This window comes from Tetrao urogallus (genome assembly GCF_951394365.1).
Source record: "Tetrao urogallus genome assembly, chromosome: 6".
In the NCBI taxonomy this organism is placed as follows: Eukaryota; Metazoa; Chordata; class Aves; order Galliformes; family Phasianidae; genus Tetrao; species Tetrao urogallus.
In genome coordinates, this window is record NC_136819.1 from 28,328,061 (window position 1) to 28,350,473 (window position 22,413).

The 22,413-nt window shown below is 38.7% G+C and overlaps 1 protein-coding gene across 1 annotated transcript in view; it reads left to right on the top strand.

Annotated features, from left to right (window-relative positions):
- The window catches only part of DCAF5 (DDB1 and CUL4 associated factor 5), a gene marked incomplete at its 5' end in the record, with an annotated part of 67,465 nt that overhangs the window by 24,191 nt on the left and 20,861 nt on the right, over nucleotides 1-22,413 (top strand). The window contains one exon of the mRNA XM_079537689.1: nucleotides 11,418-11,631. Within this exon, the coding sequence (XP_079393815.1) occupies nucleotides 11,418-11,631 (214 nt within the window). The remainder of the gene's footprint in view (nucleotides 1-11,417; nucleotides 11,632-22,413) is intronic.

Consider the following 22,413-nt stretch of genomic DNA (forward strand, 5'->3'; position numbering starts at 1 on the left):
TTAATCTAATCAAAGTAAATCTTTCCAATTAAAAATCTAAGTGCTGGCAGTGACACACAATACCTTGTAACAACTGTGCTAAAGTTCCTGGGTGGGTAGGTCATGCTGCTTTTTGCCATGTTTAGAGGAATGTTTGTAACACCTCACTTTAGAGGTGGATGTACACAACATATAGCGTGCAGCTGATTCTTAACACTGAATTGACAGCATTTGTACATGCTAAGTATGTACAGTTTCTTGTGACTAATGGGCATCATGCCTGCAGCCTTCTACATGTCTGAGAAATTGCAAAAAGAACAGTAAGTGCCATTCTTACATTAAGTGATATTTGGAGTCTCGGACTGAGCAAGCTGTAAATTAATGCAGGTGAAAAGAGTTTACTTTAAGCTGTCATCTTCTGGGATGGGCATCAGCTTTCCTCCTTTGCATGACAGAGAGATGCCCAAAACACGTTGAAAAGGGTATCTTTTGGTGGTAGAAAAGAAAATGGCGTATGGTGCTGTGCTGTCATTACAATTTGCTTCCAAGAAACTCTTAAGGAGGAGGAATCTTTGGAATGGGCTGTCCATTTTATGCTGGTTTGCTGCCAAAGCCAAGTCCTCAGATTTAACTAAATTGAATTATCTGCTGATGTAGTTTATTATTGTGGAATTTTTGATTTATAACATATTTGGAGCCAATTCACCTTGTCTTGTAAGGAAACAATTTTATAACGGATGGATCAGTTAAGATATAATCCTCATTCCAAACATAATGTCAAATGGAAGCCAAAATTCAGATTTTTGTTTTCAGCTCTTAATTTATTACCATCTCTTCTAGAGAAAATATGCTGTGAACTTAATTATATTTAGAAATAAATAAAAAACTATCAAGAGTGAAGAAACCCACATGGTGCTGTAAGTACTTGAGATAAACTTTACACAGAACTGGAGTTGCTATGTGAGTCAATTTTCATCTATTTTCTCTACAAGTGGTAATACTGAAAGATGCAAAATGTAATTTCAGGTAAGATAAGTTCCAAAAGCCTTTTGATGGATAAGAAATTTTATAGGGATAAGGGGCTAAACAGCCCTGAAGTTCTCCATAATATCAGAATAAACAGGAAGCTGCTTGTGTAAGTGCATGCCACAATACTAGCACAGCAAGAAGGGTTACTGCATCAGCTGCTTGTTGTCAAGAGTTTGCTAATGGTAGAAATTCTCTACTTTGTTGTTGTTGTTTTATAGAAATATCTAAGAAAATGTAATGCTATGTAAGGTGTGGGAAGGAAGAATGATCACATTCTAATGACTTTCTGCAACTGCAGCAAGGGTTATGCACCTGGAAGTAGGGAGTTCTCCACTTACTGTAACCAAAACTAAAATAACATCCACAAATAACCCTTGGATGCCACATGGATGAAACTGCAATATATAGAGGTCACTCTGAAAGTAATGCCTCTTATATTCCATAGAATTCCTTGCATATTCCTTCCATAGAAACTATAAGAGCTACAAAGAGTACAATAACGCTGTTTGATAGAGCGAATTCTCAGCTACAAAACACTGATCTTGCTATCTTGCTGCCCAAGGCAGGTTAATTTTGCATTTTTCAAACCTCACTCACAGCTTGGTGTCTCTTCTTCTGTCTCAGGTAATCTTAGTGCAACAGCTGAGAATCTTTGCCATCCCTGCTCCAGCATTAATAGGATCTGAATGTGGTGGGCTGGCTTATCAAAGACAGTGTGTGATGCATCTTAAAATGGAACTCATGGAATTCTAGCATGATCTTGAGTTGACTGATTCTTCAAATACTGTCTTTCCTTTTTTTTAAAGTATGCTAGTATTGCTGTTTATTCACGTGCAAGTTAAACTACAAGCAACTATTTTGTTTCATCTTTTAAAATCAAGCTGAAGAGCTATTAGTGAAGCTGTTGTAAGGCGCTCACACCACTGGATGGCGCCTAGAAGCTGTGCAAGAAAGCCACTTCTGTGTATCACAAAAAATACAATGTGGATACGTGTTGCTACAGAATTGCTGAGGTCAACTCAGCAAATCAGTTTACAAACGTATTTCAAGCAGTAATATTACTCAAGGTATTTTTTTCTTACTCCCATATCTTTTTTTATTTTTCTCCTTCACACAGCTCCATGACCTTTTGTCTTTTTATTTTATTTATTTATTTTCTGGAGTCAAAGCTGTGTGGGTTTTTTTGTCCCTCCCCTGGAATGGCCCAGTGATTAGCAGAGGTGATGGGAAAGAGTATTCTTTCTTCTGTGCTAATAGCTTTATTAGGCTAAAATGCAAGAATCTCTCTACCCATATTAGTCTGGGGAAGTAGAAGTCTTGCAAGGGTTGATGTTGGATTGACATACTGATGTGTAACTGGAAAAGGTAGGTGAACTTTAGGGTTCACAAGTCCTTTTTTAGGTATGGAAAAGAAGCAGTAGCTCTTGGAACTATGTAAATTATAGCATAGTTCTTCAGAGTTTAGTTAGATGCACATCAAGCAGACCATCTTTGCAAAAGAGGGCTGGGTATTAGAGGTTTGTGGTGGTAGTGGGTGGGAGTGAAAGAGGTAAGAAAGGGAGATGATGGGCATTTGCTGTTCTGCCTGTGCTACAGGTGATGTATTTCACCTGTGGAACAGAAAAGAGTGTTGAGAACTTGTGTAGTGGCAGGGAAGATATTAAAGGCTGTGAAACCATCATTGTAACTGACTCCTTAGGTATAGATCTCCAGCAGTTATCAATTTTAGCTTTCAGGCTCATACCTGGTCCTGGTATGACTCTTGACTCTTTAAAGATGATGTCAGAAGAACAAAGCACGTACGTGAACATTCCTTAGAAAATAGCTGCTAAGTGTCATTAGCCTTTCTAGCTTACCTTCTGGATCTCACTCTAGCTGTCACCTAGTAGCTGTCACCTAGTTTGATCTGTGTGCTGCCAAGATGTCTGGTATGTTGACTGAAATATACTGAGCTTCTGGATTTGCAAATGTGGGATCCAGTTGTTGATGGTTGTGCTACAGGAGATGTTAGTCCAGAGGTAGCCATGAGCATTGCTTCTGACAGCGAGGCTTGGGGTTGTTAGGAGGATAAAATTGAGTGGGAATCTTTGTTCAAAGCAATGTCTTTGGTTGTATTTGTTTTATCCTTACAGATTTTTAATCTTTGGGATGACAGGTATTTGTGATGGTTTAAGGTTTTTCTTTGACAATTTTGCATTTTGACCCTGCATGTAAAGCAAGGAAGCCTGTGATGCTACTGATCAACTGTAATCCCAACACATGTGCATTACCAAAGCTCCTGTGGATGGAGAAGAAGCCCTCTCTCTATTGCTGAATCTTCAGCTACCTGTTTGAATTATTTCAGTGCAGTAATAATGTGCTGTGTGTTGCTGCTTTGAGACCTCTGCCAGTCCTGTTCTGAGCAGAGCACTATAGCAATGAGTGGAGAAAAATGTGTGTTTCTTGGCAACCATTTTTCCTTGTCAAGCTTAACAGTTCATTTGTTTCCCTTCTCAGTTGAAACATTTTTTTACAAATTTTGATTCATTTTGTACTGCCTAAAGTAACTAATTTAGCTAGGTTAGAACATCGATTTTAAATTCTCTTTAGGCACTTACTGGTATAGATCAACTATACCACTTCAAATAGTTAAGTAGTTATTTATCCTCACTCACAGTGCAGGAAATAGAACTTGCCTGCATTTGTAGAATCCTGATCTGATTTGCTTCTGTGTTACTGAGGCAGCTCAACTGACTTTTTTGTGTCCCAGCCTGGAATTTGAAGATTTCCTGACCAGTTCCAATGTAGTGTACTTGCCCCAAATGACACAGAAAGTAAACATAGATTTTCCCCACCTCTCCGCCCATTTGTTTTCTATTATTTCTTTAAGACCTTACTTTGTTACAGAAAGTGAATTTATCATTGAAGTTTCTGAAGAATTATTCTTTTATGGAAATCTTCGGAATGTATTGAAGGAACTGTTGAATGGTTATGGTATGGTATCTTAATGGGATGCTTTTTGGATTTGTTTTCCTCGTTGCAATCATAAATAAATCTCCAGACTTTTTGCCACAGATTCTAGGCAAAATCAGATGACAAATTCCCCTTTTTAGGAGTGGGGCAGTAAAGGAAAAAGGGAGAACTTTCAAATATACCTTTTTGACTTTACACAAGGAGAAACAGTTACAATTATTAAAGCTTTATGTGAGTGATATCTCTGCTGAGCAGATCACTTTTCTGCACTTGCATTCTTCGTGGTTGCCACTTTGAGCCAGTAGAGTCTTGACTACCATTTAATGATTTAATGTTCCCAGATGATTTGTATTCCAAAACTCAAGCTGATCAACTAATGGATTTGTGGTTGTTTTTTTTTTTTGTTTTTGTTTTTTGTTTGTTTTTGTTTTTAAAGAGTAATTGTTGGTAGTTCAGCTTTAAATTCTTTGGTGTTGCTCTCAAACACTTTCTCACACAATCTATACTCAGTTCTGCAAGGTGCTATTTCTGGCCAGGGTGAGTAATAGCCTGTAGAATTCAGAGATCAGAAAAAGAGAATAATTATGAGATGATTTAAATGGTTTGCTTGTGATAGTGGACAGTTGTTCTTTATTTTGTGTTGTCTGTTTTCTCGTTTTTAATCTGGCTAAATGTTTTTTTTCTTTTCTTGCAAAACTATTTCATTACTAGATCTTATTTATTACTTAAATTATACTAACACCTAGAGAATTCAAGTGGAATGAGAAATGAATGAGGCACTTCTGTGCCTGCTGACTCACATCTGCAGTGAGGGCAAGGATAGGCTGGTGAGAATGTTTGCGAACAGGTCTGTAATAAGACTAAAACACTAAGGAGAGCTGTAGGAGGATGAGAAATACTCAAGCAAACAGGTTGTTGTTGTCATATCCTAATGAATGCTTAATTGCTATAGTACCCTTAAGCCCTGGAAGGATAAGAGTAGTGCAGATGAGGGGGAGTACACTTTATGCTTGTGCTCTGTCATCCTATTGAAAATAATGAAATTCTGCAGGTTGTGGGTTTTTGTTTGTTTTTATGACTGAAAGTAGAATAAAGGAAAATGATGCTTTCTGGAGAATTGCCGAAGACCACTGATGAAGCAACATCAGTGTTCAGCTGCTCAACTAGATAATAAGGGTTAAACCACACAAGCATTTGCTGTTACAAGGTCTGGCTGCTCTGAATACGTAAATGTGTTGATGTCTGACGTTCATAAAGTTCCAGATTCCGAAGTTAATTATCAGATAAGAATCGCCCTTATTTAAATAATAATAATTATTGCCCTCTTGGCTTGAAGGGAAAGATGAAACTTTTGTTCACTTTAAAGTTTGCCAAGCACAGAAGTTTACTGATGTTGGAGATTCCTTTTTTATATTAATTTACTTGTTCCTGAGCCCAACAGTAAAGATTAGAAAGAATGACATGTTCTTGAGCATACAGGATCTTCACCCTAAATTCCCCACTTTTCCAGTCTTGGTGGATGCATGTGATTTTACTTGTGTATACTTTCTGAAGATAAGCCCCTCCTTTGTCCGCCAGTGTGGTCACTCTATTTTATATGCCCATCAGATTGGTCAGGCACGATCTGCACCTGGTGAAGCTGTGCTGGCTGCCTTAGATTGGGCTCTTCCTAAGTGTTTGCCCCAGTTTAAGTAAGAACTGTGTGGGTTTCTATACATGCACAGAATTTTTCTTCCCTAACTAAAAGCCCAAACCTTTCTGCATTTTTCCAACACTATATTCCAAGATATTTTTTTTTAAGTTTCTCAATATAGTGGTTACAGAAATGCTGACAAACACACTTGTATGCAATCATATGTATTAGTTACAAGCATTCAACACATTTTTTTCCTTTTAAGGTCATTCTTTCATTAAGTTAGCATCACACACTGCTGTTCATGATACCAGCACTTTCTCACTTCCTTCCTTCCTTCCTTCTCTCTCTTATTTCCCAAGTACAGTGTCTGTACTGAGTTCATTGTTGCATTTGTAGCCTATCAAGAAAAACTACTCAATCATTGTATTTAATGGTGCTATTTAATTCAGTCATGCATACATTTTTTTAATTCTACCTGGACACTGATCTTTCAATTCTATTCGTGACCACTGTCTGTCAAACTAACTCTTGAATAGTCTGGGTTAAACTTACGTTGCCAGTCAGGCAACTGACCTTCCAAAAAAGGATTAAATTATTTATTTATTTATTTATTTATTTTAAGGTGAGGTAGGGGAGAGGAGGAGAGGGAAACTCCTGTTTCAGGTATAGTCTTTTCCTGCAGAGGAAATGTTTAAGTGATGCAAATTCTGACTGCGGTGAGACTGCTGCTTCCCTTGCCCCACAGGCTGCCAGTAGAAATGGATTTATTTACATTAGTAGTGCTACTATTGGATTGAAAGCCTTCCATTGTTTGGCTGAGCTGGTGTTTAGTTAACACTTGAGTGCTGTCTACATCCAGCAGATCTGACTGTGGAAATGGACAGTTGTATGCAATATGGTCATTCTCTCCCTCCTCAGCCTCCCTCCAGCACCAACACATGTTTGGACTGTAATGTTCCATCTGTGGACTAAACATTTCTCTTAATTGCACAAGATGGCTTTTTGCAATTTGGAAATGTGCTCATCTCTTTCTATGTTGATTCCTGAGCTGGTAAGCAAACGTTAACATTCCACAGCTACCTGGGCGAACCAAATTTGGAAAAAATCTAATGCCAGGAGAAGTCTGGGAGTGGTGCATGAAGGTGATGCCTGTGGCACAGAATGGGTGCTGCCCATCTTGCTCAGACATGCCCTTTTAGGATTGCCCTCAGACTTTTCAGCTACTGTCCCAGTCTGGGTCTTAAGGATGAGTGTTTTGCTTTTAGTCTGACATGTCAGATGTGCTTTTTGTAACTGCAAAAAGGTGTTGATTTCTTTGTGGGGACATGAAATAAAGAGCAGGCAGAAGTGGTAGTTCTAACATGAAAAATGTATCCAAGCACATCTACAATGGCCCACCTAGTCCTGACAGAAAAAAATCCTGAAGTAACACTGACTAAAGGTATGAAGTGGCATCGTGATGCCATCTGAAAAATGCCACCACTGAATTTTACCACTGAACATGCTGAAGTACAGCTTTTTCCTCCTCTCCCTACTGCTTCCTCGACAAAGTGCTGCCTTGGTTCTGGTTTTAATTCATTGCAGACTGAGTACACTCTTGAGTATTAATAAGTATTAGTAACAGTTTTAATTCTGTAAAAATAACATAACTTTCCCCAGCTTCTTTCTTGGATATTCTTTCTTTCTTTTTTTCCTGCAGTTTTAACAGAGACAAAATATACTAGAAGATGTCTTAGGAATTATTTTTTTTTCTGAAGCCAGAATGATTGTTCTGTAATCAACTATATTTATAATGGAAGATCATTAGCACCTCCATTCTAGATACCTAATCTGTGCAGCATGGAGGAAAATACAGAGGCAGAGAGATGTCATAAGATGCATGAACTCAGTTTGTGAGTGGTGCTCCTAGCTCTTTCACCAGTATGGACCCGTGAGTTATTTTCTCCATCATACTTCTAACCACATTTCTCAGACATTCTCTCTTAAGATTAGCAATTGAACAAATACTTCTGCTATGTTTGGTCAGGAAATTAATGTCTTGGGGGGGAGAGGGGGAGGTTAGTGTCATTCTTTTTCTCTTCATCCTCACTTAACTACATACTGCCTCTTTGTCATAGCTTGTTAAAAGCAAACACTTTAATGAGCTCTGGTTGAAAAGTTGGGTTACAGAGAGGCAGACAGGAGCAAGCAGAACACAGCAGGTTGGGAAAAACAGAGAACTCTTGTTTTGTGCTTAGTGAAGGAAAAAAAAGTCTGATTCTGGAGACAGAATTGAGACAAGTGAAGAAAGCAGTCAGCATGTTGCTCTTGTATGTGAGTGCTAAATGCCTATTTTAACATTTCTTTATCAGCCTTTATCAGTCTTTTTTTAATCTGTGGTTTTTATCTATTTTTTTTCTTTAAGGCAAATATTGTGCTCAAGGACAGCTCAAATTATTTCCATTACGTGTGTGACTGAACTGTGTGAAGTAGGCAAAACTATCGGCTTTTTGAGGGGTCTTAACTATGTAACTTCATAATACTTGGCTTCTCATATTTGTACATGATCATAATTTCTGAAGTTCTGCTCTTTTTCACTTCAGTTAATTTCAGTAGTATAATGTTCTTTCAGAGCTTTATTTCACAGAAGTTACTGAAACATGATACAAAATTCTACTTCAAGAAGTGTTATATTCGATAGCTTAGGCTGCTGTAGGAGCCTAATAAAAACATCTATGTGCAGAATGGAAGCTAGTTTAGTATTACACTGCTATTACTATAAAATATAATCTCAGAATATTTCAAACCAGAAATAATAATAGTAACCATGGCAGTTTCACTTAGAGGTTTGGAAGGATGGGATATCTGGTAGTCTTGCTCGTCTACGTGAGCTGCAGTTAGGGCTGAGAAAGAGAACTGGTGGTGAGGAAAAGGGCTTGGGTTTGGTCTTAAGATGCAGGTCAGTGTTGCACCAACTCTGGCTGGTGCATGTACATTATGGTGTTTTACTGTGATGGATAACTTTTTTTTTTTTTTTTTTTTTTTTTTTCAATAGAAAAACTGATGCTTATTAGCCAAAAATGTATGGGCTTATTTCTTCTGCTCTTCTGTTCCATCTTTTGTGATGCTGTTGACTTTTTTTTTTTTTTTTTTTTTTTGAGAAACTAGAGATGTCTTGATGAAACTTTTCTGGGTTAAGAAAAGAAAAAGCAAAAACCAACCAATCATATTTTTTCTTTTTAGTTTGAGTATTTTGAGTTGCTGAGTATTTTTTTTTATCTTGATGAATGTAAAGTAGGGCTGACTGGGGGGGTGGGAGCGTGGAAATCCTGAATCCTTATCTGTAAGATTACAATTCATACAATTTGCATTGGCAGCTGTTTGGGAATGCTGTCAGAACTGCACAGAGTTTATCTAAATCTGCTGCCACCAGTGAGGTGTTCTCAGCTCATCTTTTGCTGGTGCTTGTGATCATAGGGCCATAAGGAAAGCTTGTACAGAGGTCATGTCTGGCTGTACCTTCCGTCTCCTTAGAATTAGTTTGACCAGATTGAAGCAGAGGTGCATGAGAGAGAAGGAGACATGAGGGAGATGCTCACAGGCTGTTTCTGCCTGTGTGGTTAGGTGTGCTTAGCTCAAGTCTGACTGAGCATACTTCCCCTGGTGTGACTGCCTTGTGTAACAGGCCTACTTGCTCTCATCTCAGCTTGTTCTGGCTTTGTATGACTTCTGCCCTATAGCGACATCCGCTTTTGTGTGCTCAGCAGGAAAGGTGAAATGAGTAGGATCAAAACTTAACTGTTTCTTTGTATGGTTGCTTTCTACTTAAATCAGTTTCTTGGTGTGGTTTGCTCCGCACCAAGGAGGTGAAGGTGTCATCTGCTCTATCAACAGTGTGCTGGCTTATGCTGATGTGATGATGGAACTGCAGGTGAAGCTAGGTGAGCTGATCGATGGGATGGGATAACTTGCTGTTACCAAGTGAGGGCTGTCTTTCCCTGCTAATGGACAACTGGCTTTGTCCCATTTCTTACCCATCTTCTCAGGTACTCATTAGGCTCTTTGAGCTGGCACAAACCAGCTGTCTAACAGGAAAGCTATGTGTTCTTTTTTCCCCATGTTGCTGAGCTGACTTGGCTCACAAAACTATCCAGTGGCACAGATAAGTCATAGGAGCAAGTGACTGTGGTTAGGGCCTAAGAGGAAAGAAGTGAAATGAACAGACAAACCACCACAACTATGTTTTGTCCTATATTTTGTTCTTTTGCATTTTATTTGAACCAGGTTTCTACGTAGCCCAAATCTATGTTCATCAAAAGTTAAACCATATGTCTCACTGCTCAAAGCAAGACAGTAAAACGTGTTAAAAATTTTTGTTGCCCAGCTTTTGAAACACTCTTAATTGGCTTTGAAAAGGCAATTTCTAGTTCTTTTGTAGCACCGCGGCTTTGACTGTTGAGTTAAAAAAGCAGGAGTAGGGTGTTTCTAGTGCCTTTGTTAGGTGGAGTCTAGTCTCCTGTTTTGTTTAACTATGGCTTATTATGAACAATAGTTTTTTAACTTACAGTATCTCCTGTAATGATGCATGCTTCAACCTGTGTGGAATGTGCCTTCTCATACAAGCAGAGTGACTCATTTTTCACAGATGTTGAGGCAGAGGCTACATCAGAAAACATTCTGTATTAAAACCAATGAATGACCTTCCTTCTAGAATTTGCAACTTATGCTCTGGTATGCATTGTCTGGTCCAGATGGTGTGTAAGAATTACAGCTCCTAATATACAAGATTTGATAGAGATTGCTCAGAACCTGTTAACAAAAAATCCAGATTCAGTACTTCTTAAGGAAGTTTCAGTGATCTATGAAGGAAAAAAAACAAACAAACCACAAACTGACAAGGAAAATATCTTCTTTCTTAGTCTCCCTCTCAATACACATAATGATTTTGAGTAAAAGAACTGAATGTGTCTTTGAGAAGAGAGTCTGTGCGATGCAAGCTGAATTTCAGACATGCTGTGGTTATCGTTAAGTTCCTGGATGGGACACATTCCATATTCTGTTACGGTTTTAAAGAGAGAGATTAGAAAATCATGACTCTTAGTTTTTGTATTGTATGTGTCAGTAAGAACTGATATAGATAGTCTAGCTCTGGTCATGTAGCCTTATATGGAATAAGGAAACAAGCTATCTCAACCATGTGAGATTTTTAGGTAATAGTGTCATGTGTTAGCATAATTGTCCTGCCTATTTGTTCATGAAGCAAGGCTGAAATTAGCTAAGTGTCTTATTTTAGCATTTTTTGTAATAACTTGTTAGTAATGTGGCTTTTTTCAGCTGGAACTGATTTTATAGTTCAAACATCTTCCGATGCTCTGCAGAGATGTAAATAGAAGTGGAAGTGAGATAATAGTCAGAGAATCTGCAGTTGGAGAAAATTCCATCTAGTGCCTGAGTAGAGGGAGAAAGGATAGTTTGACTTGGCTGGATTAGGGCACTGTCTGAACACAAAGAGCAGGGCCAGACATCCCAGAAATACAAGAATGACTGTTTAAGGCCTATGGTTACTCTGTGAGACTTTGCTCCCATGCAGGAAATGTATATAGTACTTTTCACATCATTCCACTTCAGTCTTCTGGAGGCTTAGCATTTTGAAAGTTTGTCATTCAGGTTTTGAATTAAATATGTTCAGGAATTGATGCTTTGTAGCAGAAGCTAGACAAGATTAGAGTTGATGGGGCCTATTTGTTTGAAATGACTCAGGAAAGTTAAAGATTTCTGTTTCTAAGCAGCTCAGTTCATATGTGCAGCACATCTCACTTGTTCCCTCTGTTTTTTTTCCCAGTTCATTGCTGCGCTATGGTGGAAACCTCTCTCTTCAGAGTGCCATGAGTGTCCGGTTCAACAGCAATGGAACTCAACTGCTGGCACTGCGTCGGCGCCTGCCCCCTGTTCTCTATGACATCCACTGCCGACTGCCTGTCTTCCAGTTTGATAACCAGGGATACTTTAACTCATGTACCATGAAGAGCTGCTGCTTTGCAGGTGATCGCGATCAGGTAATAAGCAATGCTCTCCAAAGTCTACAGAGCTTCTGGGTGTGGATGAAAACACATTTGTTGGGGTTGTTTGGTGGTTCTTTGTTTGCTTGTTTCAGTTGGTAAAACAGGAGACAGAACATATGTAAGGTTATTTCAGAATTGTTTTGTAACATAAACTCTGAATGAAGAAAAATGTATATTAAAGCATGTGATAAATTTTACCTCTTGGTTGACAGAAGGTTGTATTCATAAGAAAAATACTTGTTAAGCCTTTTTTAGGTCCTCTGAATATGATTTTTAGAACCATGACTGGACAATAGCATTCACATATGATAAGGAAGTGCATTACTTTCATTTCAGTATTGCTTTTGAGTGTAGTAGAGACAATCCCGCCTAAATGTAAATATGGTGAATTTTAAAAATCCTTAATTCTTCTTTCAAATTTCCTTATTTTCTGTACTGATGGATCAGATCATAGATCTTTGCTGTTCAGTGTTCTGCAAGTGGTGGTGGTGGGGGGGTTATGAAGGAATGGTTTGTTCCTCTACTGACTATGGCAGAACTATGTCCCTTCTAATAGGTCGTTCATAAAGTGACTAACAGCAGTTTACATATTTCTGGAGCTCAACATTGTCCTTGAACAGCTGTATTTAATAACCAATAACAATGTTCAGGGACAAAAGATTTATTTTCAAAACATGATACTGCAAAACTGAAATCTGAAAATTTCTTTGTTATCATCAATAAAGGTCCTGCAGTCAAAACTCAGTCGTTAATTCTATTGCTGCTGCAGGAAGCAGAGTTGAGCTTTTTTTCACACAACAAGTAGAAAATACATTTGCGTCACTGAGCTTAACATTGTGACAAATGGATATGGGAAGTCTTTGTGTTGCATGCTGTTTCTGAGTTTTATATGGATTTTGGCAGGAGAATGATAATTCAATACTGAAATCATCTTGAAAAAATAGAGATATTTGCTGTAAAGAATGATAAACACATGTATTGTTGCAGGAAAAAGAAAAAAAGAGTTGATGATTTGGGGTCCATTGTTTAGTAAGCCTGAAGATGGCACAGCTTTCTCTTCTAGAAATCAGAGTTAAGCCTGTGTACACTCTGACAAACAATCTAGCTACCTGTCTGTTACTGAGGGTCTATAAAGAAGCCTTAGCGTCTGTTTCGTTTAAGCAATTTTCTCATGGGTACAGGGTGATTTATTTCAATGGGAAGAATACAGCTGTTCTGTATTGGGCTGATGCTGTGCTTGGGAAGCATTTTTTTTTTATTTTTAAAGCTGATGTTCTTTTGGCTGGGTGGACCTTTAATTTGGATAAGTAGCAATACACAATGGTAGTAGTGAGTTGGAAATCAGAGCGAAAGGAGCTCTATTTCCTTACCCGTGCTATAAGAACCTAGTAGGAAAGATGAGATTTAATATGGAAAATTAGAAAGGTGTGATCTGATATTTAGATACAAACTTATACCTATCATTCAATGGGAGCCAAAGAAAGACAATGAATCTGCAGGAAATACCGACATGTGGGCCATTTGTGTATGTCTAAACCTGTCCGGTAATGCTCAGATTCATCTGGTTATGTTTATCAGCAGTATAGAGGGTCCTTAGATGCTGTCCTTTACAGAGAACCCGATTTCATTTCCAGGTTTGTCTAGGTAAGAAAGTTAGGGCTGCAACTTGCTGAAGATAGACAAATTGAATAAGAAAGAAACCCAAACAATATTTGTTGAGATTAGTTCTATACAACTAGTGTGCCTCTTCTTCTTGGTCTATTTTGTGAAAATGAAATAATGCATATAAGAACTGTCCCCAAAATTGGAACTACCAATAACAACAAAAAATCTGTTTCCAATTTAGTCTGGTTCCAGCCCCTGCCCCCTTCTAATATTGCTGTCTTTTGCCTTAATAAAGAAAGTCTTTCATTCGAGATCCATATGAAGTCCCTCCTGAGTTTCATAGAATTCCTTGCTTGTATTTCCATGTAGAATCAAAACTGTGTAGGCTAAGGTTCTTTGCACAAGGGTTGTTTGAATGAATGTAGGGATTAAAAAAAGTTCTGTTCAGATTGTGAGTATCACTTGTGGTAGGAAAGATTCCTCAGAAGTTTTCTTTTGTTGCACCTCCCATATTATCTGTCTCTGATTTCTATTTTCATCTTTGTTAAACTGATAATTCAGTCTTTTTTATAAGTGTCTTAAATAATTAGGTTTTAATATTTCATACATTGTCTCTAGTAATTTAAAAATGTAACTCACCATTGTTCAGGAACTATCGTGTGTTCTCTGGGTTATTTCATCTGATAAAGTTAGAGTTTTACTCTATTTTAACCTTAACGAGAGAAGGTATATCCTTAATTCACCATTGCTTGATGGTCATCACAGGTACTCAGCAGTTTGAATCAAGCTCTCCTGGCTTACCACTCAAAAGGGAGCCTGCATCTAGCAGATTTGCAGTGATTTGCATACCACCTGCATAGCACCTGTGATGCAAGTAGAATTGAAACCTCTTAACAATGAAATACTCTTAATACTTTAAGGAACAAAAAAGCCATAAAGATTTGCGTGTTAATCCCAGTCTTTTATTTATTTTATTCTTTTATTATTTAAGTCTAAAGCAACACCATCTGAAGTGCTTTAAATGGTTTTGAGTTTTTACAGACATGGGGCAAGGGTTGCAGCACAAGCAAGGTAACACATCTCTGAAGATGAAGAGAAGATGAACAGCTTTGCTGCTTTTTGTGTTTTTACACGGTGTTGTTTTCCTCCAAAAGCACTGTTGCCCTTGTCCAGTTGATTTGAAAACCAGTGAATAATATATGCAAACATTTTCTCTAGAAATGCCTCAGTCTTGTTTATTCCTACTACCAAAACATGAGAGGCGGGGTTCAGTTGGTGCTTTGTTTGCAGCCATTTATAATTCCTTCATTTGCTTCTCTCTGAACTGTCTTTTGTCTATGGTATGAGTGAAATGACCTCATTCACATGCCACTATTTTTTCCTCTTTTTGTAGGAGAGCTCTGATGTTGGTAGATAAATGTGTTCAAAATTGTATGCTGTTGCTGTATCCAGGAGCTCACTTGAGTCATACAGCTGTGAAACGATAAGAAGGAAGGATAAGATAGGCTAGATGGATCACGTGTGATGACCAGAGCGTAACTTGACCATCCTTCTGGTACAGGCATCCAGACCCAGATTTTGAAAGCCATTTCTTATTTATCTAACTCCCACTGATTGTGCAGTACACAAGTGTTGGTTTACATACAAATTATAGAACGTGTGAGAGTCTCAAGTTGTGTCAGTAGGACTGGTGGGGGACTTCCGTTCTACTTGTCAGCATCAGAATTTGGGAAACATTATTTAAATAGTAAGGATTTTTAGTTGATAGACAAGTATAGAAATTGTCTTGTTGGGTCTGAGGATTACAGGGAGTGTTATGGAGTTTCAGGCACTCGTGTGTATTTAAGCGTAAGAGCTCTGTAGTGATGGTGGGGGGGGGGGAAATCCTCAAAAAACTGAGAAAACCCTTCCAAACAAAAATAGACTAGAAGCTTTTCTTGCTCAATAGCTGTCATCTGTGTCACAGTGACAAATGCTATCATTTCATTGTGGTGTGTTGTTTTGTTTTGTTTTGTTTCTTACCTATGCAGTTAATGTGGGACTCTGTAACACTTGTAGCTGTAAAAACTGCCTGCCTCAAGAAAAGTGGAGAGAAATAACTTATGCCCTGTGAATCAAACACAGTCTTAACTCTGGCATGCCCTCAGACATTACATCACCACTCAGCCTTTTCTTTTGGCATTACGCTGGTATAGGAGAGTTTCAGGAATGTACCACTCACAGCACTGCAGTCTGCTCCAAACCCTGTAAAGTTACTGCCTTCATTATGCTCAAATCTGTGCACTAAATAGCCCTAGGTGGGGACAACAGAGTTTTGACACAACAGAATTATTACATGAACATAAACCTTCTAAGACTAGAATTGCCTGCATAGGTGCCAGAGGTCTTACATGGCTGTACACTGCTTTTCTAAAGAAATAGAACTTTTCTTTTGTATTCCTTTGTCATCTGATTTAAGGACCGTTTATCTTTGGAAGTAATACTTATCAGTGTCTAGCTTGAAAAAGGAAAAAGACCAATCCTTTTTCTATAAAGTGCGTTTTGTTTCCTTTGCACAGAAGATTTCTTAATGAAGAGTAGCTTCCTGCAGTCATTACTATTTAATATATATGCAAAGCAGTCTGTGCAAATACTTTGCTATCCTTGGATAAAAAGAAAATTAGTATCTTTTTCTGTCTGAAGTTGGCATCTTTGAAGAATTAGCGATGAGGTGATATTTTGTTTTTACCATATCTGTTTGGCGCGTTAAATCAGAGGTATGTGCATAAAGTCACATGCGTATAAAATACATACATGAATAATGCATCTGGCTATGGATTCAGTTATTCCCCATTGCTTTGGGTGATTGACGTTTGGGAGGCTCTTCAGAGTCTGGGCCTTGGCAGAAGGAGCTGGGAGTTTCCTCTCGCCCTTCTGGCTCTGAACACCTCTTCCTCTGTTCCCTGGGGCATCCTCCCAGCCCTACTTCTTCTCCCTCTTCTCTTCTGAATTCCCACGAGCCCTTGGTGGGTGTAGTTAGAACTCTGGAACGTATGACATGAACTCAAAAGGAACCACTCTGAAACTGAATTTTAGAGCCCTAACTAGAAAAACTGAGATCTGCATGCATAGATGCATCACGGGAGACATGCAACTTAGTATAGCTCCCAGGAATGGGGAGAGGAAAGGGAAGGAAGAGTGAACAGAGAGTGCATTTTAAATATGATGAGCAATACGGACTACACTGGCAACATTTCTTACTGAACTATGAAACAAGACTACTCAGCCTTTTTTAGGTATTGAAAAAGTGACTGTGAATTCTGGATCATCCTGATGAATAGAATATTTGATTTAGCATGTCTTTAAAAAAGAAATGTAGCAGATGGCTGGGAAGAGCAAAACAGCAACTGGGGGACGTGCAGTTTCAGCTACCTATAAGAGGAGTCCCCTTCACATGTTCAGATAATGTTACTTTCTTTGGAATGTAATATTTTCCTTACCCTAAAAATCCGCAGTAGAAGTTTTGAAGGAAGTTGCTTTTGTTCGTTAATAAAATCACTGTTATGGCCTTTCTGCATAGCAAAAAAGGTAGCTGTAAAAGTGTTGATGGATTGTTCCAAATGATGCTTCTGTAAGCGTTCAGAGCTGCCCCTGACAGAGTTGGCTGCTCCTGAGGCTAAGGATTAGAGGCTGGGAATACAACGTTTTGGCTTTGAACTTTATGTACTAGAAGCAATTTGTATTTCTCCACTCTCCTGTGTCATGGCTTTTCTTTTTCCAGTTCATGAGATAGGCATGCTTCGCGCTGAGGAACAAAGCTACTGTTGTAAAATGCTTTTGAATGTACCTGCCTGATTCTCAAGCCAAGATGGAAATCTCTTAAGCTCTTGTTTGTGCCAGTTTGGACCCTCTTTAACAACAGCCTTCAGAAATGAAGGTTTCAAGCTGCTCTCCTGGCTTGCATGAAAGAATATGGCTGTTCTCAAAGCAAATGTGTTCCTTAACACCACAGTGCTATGAGAACTAATTGTAAGGTGAATCTTTCAGTGTCAGACACTGCACAAAGGATAGGATTCAGGACCCAGGATTTAACACAAGGAAGGATATGAAAGAAACATATGAATCAGAAAATAATTTATCTACTAAAAAGGGTAAGTTTTCTGAAACATACTCTAGTAGTAATTTTCCCAGTTATCTCCTCCTACTTTTAGACCTTGTCATTGGGACAGCAGCAAGAGAGAACCACCTGCACAGGTGGGGCTGTTCTTTGCATCACACCACTCCCTCACCCTACCTTCTGATTACCTCACCTGGAGGAAGGAATTTCTTAGCAGAGGGCAGTGAGCACTTCTGAGACAAGAAGAGGCAGCCGCTCTGCTGGGCTGCAGTGTGAGGGGACACACCAGGCAGTGTGGCATCGTGAGGAGAGGTCCTGTGTTGTACTTAGGCTCTGCTTGCCCCTGCCTGAACCCTGTGCAAGCTGGCTAAAATAAAGCCCAGGAATTGTACTGACCCAGGCTGCTACTGTGCTAAGAGAGCTACAAGAGTTGTAGGTGGGAGCACACCTATTGAGGAGGGCAGCAGATAATCATCAGAGCAGGTCTTCAAGCCGTGTTCAGTAGGAACTCTACTGTAAGCTTAGATTCATCAGCATAAAGGAACAGCCTGACACAAAGATCAGGGCATGAAAAGAGACAGAAATATTTAGCCAACTGCCTTTTGTTTACTTCTTGGTTGCTTGAGGAAAGGGAAAATGCAGTATGTCTGCTTTGTGCGAAATCTTTTTTTATACCTCTGGAATTGCCCATGTCACGCAAACTGCATTATCTTGCTGGTGTGTGTATGCACACATCTTGTTGCTTTTTGATCAGAAAAAAAATGTTTTTTCTTCTCATAGAATCATTTAGGTTAGAAAAAACATTTCAGATGTTCAGTCTGGCTGTCAGCCATGTATATGTCCTTAGCTTGTTTTTTTATTTTCCTGATCTGTGGGCACTCTGAACAACAAAAAAAATGACATGGAAATAAATCTGTGGACTTTTGACTTGCAGAAAAGAGCAGGCATAGCACTAAAATTTATTCACATTGTGAATTAAATATATATATCATTTAAAAAAATTGAGATGCTTGTACTGCTCTATGCATCTTATAAATGAGACTCTTCTGCCAAAGAAGCAGCTGTATTTGGAAAAAATAAAAGAAATTGATTATCTTTCATCAAGCATTTTTCATCTAAATGTGTAATGCATAGTGAGACCTTTATTTTTGGTCGAGATCTGTAATACGTAAACACACAGTTATGAGTTGGTCCTTTTATTTCTTGTAGTTTGCTTTCTAATCTCCTTTGAAATAGTTTCATAAAGAGTAGATCATAGAGTTTTTGTAGGCATTTTGTTTAGTTTAAGGATCAGTTTGTAACCTATTCTAGGGAACCTGATTTAGTAGGGGTTTGGACTAGATGATCTCTAGAGGTCCCTTCAAATGCCTACAATTCTGTGGGTCTCTATTTGGGCTTCCTGTTGCTCAGTGGGGGTGTGATTATGGTACTGTCTTTTGCTCATTGCCTGCATACAAGGCATCACCTGTGTGACTGTTTAAAATAAGGGGGGACCTCTGGTCTTCTATCAGAATTGAAACTGGCCCCCAGTCTTAAAGGTTCTTTAAGTCAGATTGAGCACAAAATAGCCTAAGTCTTATTTCTTTAGGAAACCTTTCTCCTTTGGGAAAAATACTGTTTTTATATTCTTTGAAGTGCAGATTGCAGTGAATTTTCATCCCTGGATAAACAGTCAACATTTTTTTCAACTTCTTGTCAAGTTGGTGCAGAGAAGATGTCCAAGATATCTCTTATGTTCAAGAGCTATTAAGACTTCAGCCTAGCAGACTTGCATTCTTGTCATTAAATATATTTAAGGCAATATATGGAGGCCTGTACTGCTTGCTTGTTAAAGGGGCTATGCAAAGCACTATCAGAACTCCTTCAAAGTTTGGATACCTCTGTACTTCTTCCTTAGCATGTGAACTTTGATGTACTTAAAGAAAGTAAGGAATGTCTCCCTAAAAGCCTGAGAAAAACTTTGTCTAATCTGATATTTCATGTTGAAAGTTTTGTTGGCCCCACTGAAAAAGCGATAGACATGCTCAGGTGAATGGGAATTGACGTTTAATCTCTTTCAGAGCTGATTTGTTGGCAAAATGGTAAGCAGCAGCATGGAATTTGTGTCTCTCAGACTTTTTGCTGTCTTTAGGAGGAGTGACCCTAAGTTGGGCATCTGCAGACGCATGGCTTTTTCAGTTTGGCATCTCCTGTTAGTTACTTAAAATCATTGTTATTTTCTCTGTACTGTTACCCATGGTCTTACTCATCCATATATAATGGCATGATGATTGCATGTTCTTCTGTTGTGCATTTCAAGACAAGTTCTTCTAAGTTCTTCTTGTTCTCTACTGCATCAGCAAACCCAACCCAAAATCCACTCATATTTTTGGAAAAATGATCCACGTCTGCTGGTCCATTTGTAGGGCCAAAAGCTTAAAAATATCTCTGATCTTACTCATAAACAATGGGGAATTTTATGGGAACAGGAAACATGGATGTTGCAAATTATAGAATAAGGCTAGATGTAATTTCATTGAAATACTCCATATTCAGTAGTACCTGAGTAAATGTAGCCTGTGGGATTTTGAAAGCTTTCAGAACAGCAATGGTAAGAATAAAAATAAATTCCCCAGAGTGCTAGTATTGCAAAATACAATGCTAATGCTACTGTTAAGAGACTATAGCAGCAACAGATTAGATCTCCGCTTATTTGTATCAACGGTTCTAATCTCCTTGGGGAAAGAGAAAACGAGACGCGCTGCGGTGTAATGAGTGGGAAATACTAGTCCAGCATAATTCTGCCAGATTCCTGATGGCAGTTCATTTTAAGTAGTTCATGCGTACATGAAGCTCAGACTGAATTTGTTCTTTCTCTAGCAGCCGACTCTAACCACGCCTGAGAGTTTTCTTCCTTCTAAGGCAAACTTCTGAATCAGCAGCTTGTAGTCATCTGGAAGCCTTTTCCTGTCATTGTTACTAACAGCTAGACATGGAAGCTGATTCTTCTTAAAATAATAATAATAAAAAATAATTACTAGCAACTACTTTTCTCTCTAATCTTACGTACGTGTGAATATGCTGAATGTTGTCTTCCGAAGTCCTAGTTAGATACAGCAGCAAAAATGCAGACAATGAAACAGGTGGTTTTAATATTGGTCTCTCCCCTCAGACATCTGAGCATCTGTACTCCTGGCTCAGTGTCTAGTCTGATGCAGAATTCTGCACAACACTGGTTTTCTGGGTTACCTTCTGCTTGCAGTTTGTCTTTTGAGGGGAGAGTAAAAGGGGAGTGCACCCTGTCTGTGCATTTATTCATCTTTGTGAGTGCATATACTTCTGTATCTTCTTAGCTTGCCTCTGTGATTTGATTATTTGGGCTTCTGTTCTTGAAGCAAGTCAGCAGAAGGTATTCTCCTAGGAATTACTCTTTGTACATCCCCTCAGGACCAAAAATCCTTGGGCATAATTAAAAGGGAGTCTAAGCAGCATTCAGTTGTTTCATCTACTCCACTCCAAAGCCCTCTTCTTTCCTTTCTCTTCCTTTTAAAAAGTCTGCTCCCTTCCCTCAGGATTTCAACCTTATTAACAAGGGGTTGGTGTACTTCACAGCAATTATTTCTTCGAATTCTCTGGTAGTGTCAACTGATTTTAATTTCTCAATCCTTATCCCATAGCTCTCAACTTGTGTGGGAAAATTGACTTATTGGTATGTTAATACTGTATACATGAAATAAAGATTTACACAGGTGATCATGTAAGTGTTAGTCCAGCTGTGCCCTCCAGAAGCCTTGGGTTTCTGCTGTCTCATGCAGATACTACTCATTGGAACTGACTTCTCTTTTAAGTGTCGTGGCCGTGTCTAGGTTTAACAGCTTGAATGCCTGCTCTTGAAGCTTCAGCTGGCCATAGCTGTAAGGTTGTACTTCTGGCTGGCTCTCAGTCTCCAGCTGAAAAGCTGTGTAGTGCTTCCAGCAGTTCAATTCTATATTGTGAGAACATCAAGAGAACATGCATTCCAGTGGTATCATTAACACTATAGGAGAATGGAAAACCATGCTTGCTGCTTCAGTGTTGGTAGTGAAAGACCACAAATTGTTGGGCATTTTGCAGAACATGCTGTTTCTGGGGATTACTAGCCCAGCTAATTATTGAAGTAAAACTTAAATTTCTGTAAAAACTTCACAGTTGACTGTAGTTTAAAAATAATCTGTAGTTTAAAACATTAATCTTATATAGAAGACTATATCAGTTAATTCTTCTGGCACCTACTGAGGGTTATCTTAGTTGCAATGTTAGACACAGCAACTTCTTCAGAAGCTGAGCTTCTTCCTTGATTAGACATAAATTGTAACACTGATGCTGTATTCATTCATCCTCATTGCCTCCCAATGCACTTCAAATTACTTTGGCCATATTTACATTTGGTTGTTGCAAACGTTATAAAGCTACGAGGGCATGACTTAACTGAAGGACCTTATGGTGCTTTTAACAGAGATAGTTCATATCAACTTAGGGCTGGCTGTCTGAATGTGGTCCTGGGCAACCAAATCTTAAGTGACACTGCTTGAGCAGGATGACCAAAAGATGACCTTTGGAGATCTCTGTTGATCTCAGCCATTATGTGAATGTGTGAATTAGTTAAAATACTGTGCCACTGTGCCAATCTTTTTTATTAAACTCTCCAAATTGTACACACCACAGAATTTATGCAAGTCCTTGTGCTGAACTACAGCTTATGTCTCTGTCTGCATGGCGAAGTTTGTCTTCCTGTTGGAATTTTCATAATGTTGTGATGTACTGTAAAAATCCAGGTAGGTGTTTTCCTCACACTGCCTCTGCCCTCTGCAACCAAACAAAGAGAAAAACACAAAAAAACATTCCAAGGTTTTTAATTTTTATTTTTTTTTTTCCCAATGAATAAATTGAATGAGAAAAGAACTCAGGAAGCCACATTTTGTAAGTTGTGTCTCGGGGCAGGTGTTTTCAAAGTCAGATCATGTTGTTCAGGGAGTTGTCTGGTTAAATTTTGTATTTGAAAGGATAGAGAATTCCCCTGCATCGCTGGGACATTTGTCACTTTCCTGAATGTGTTG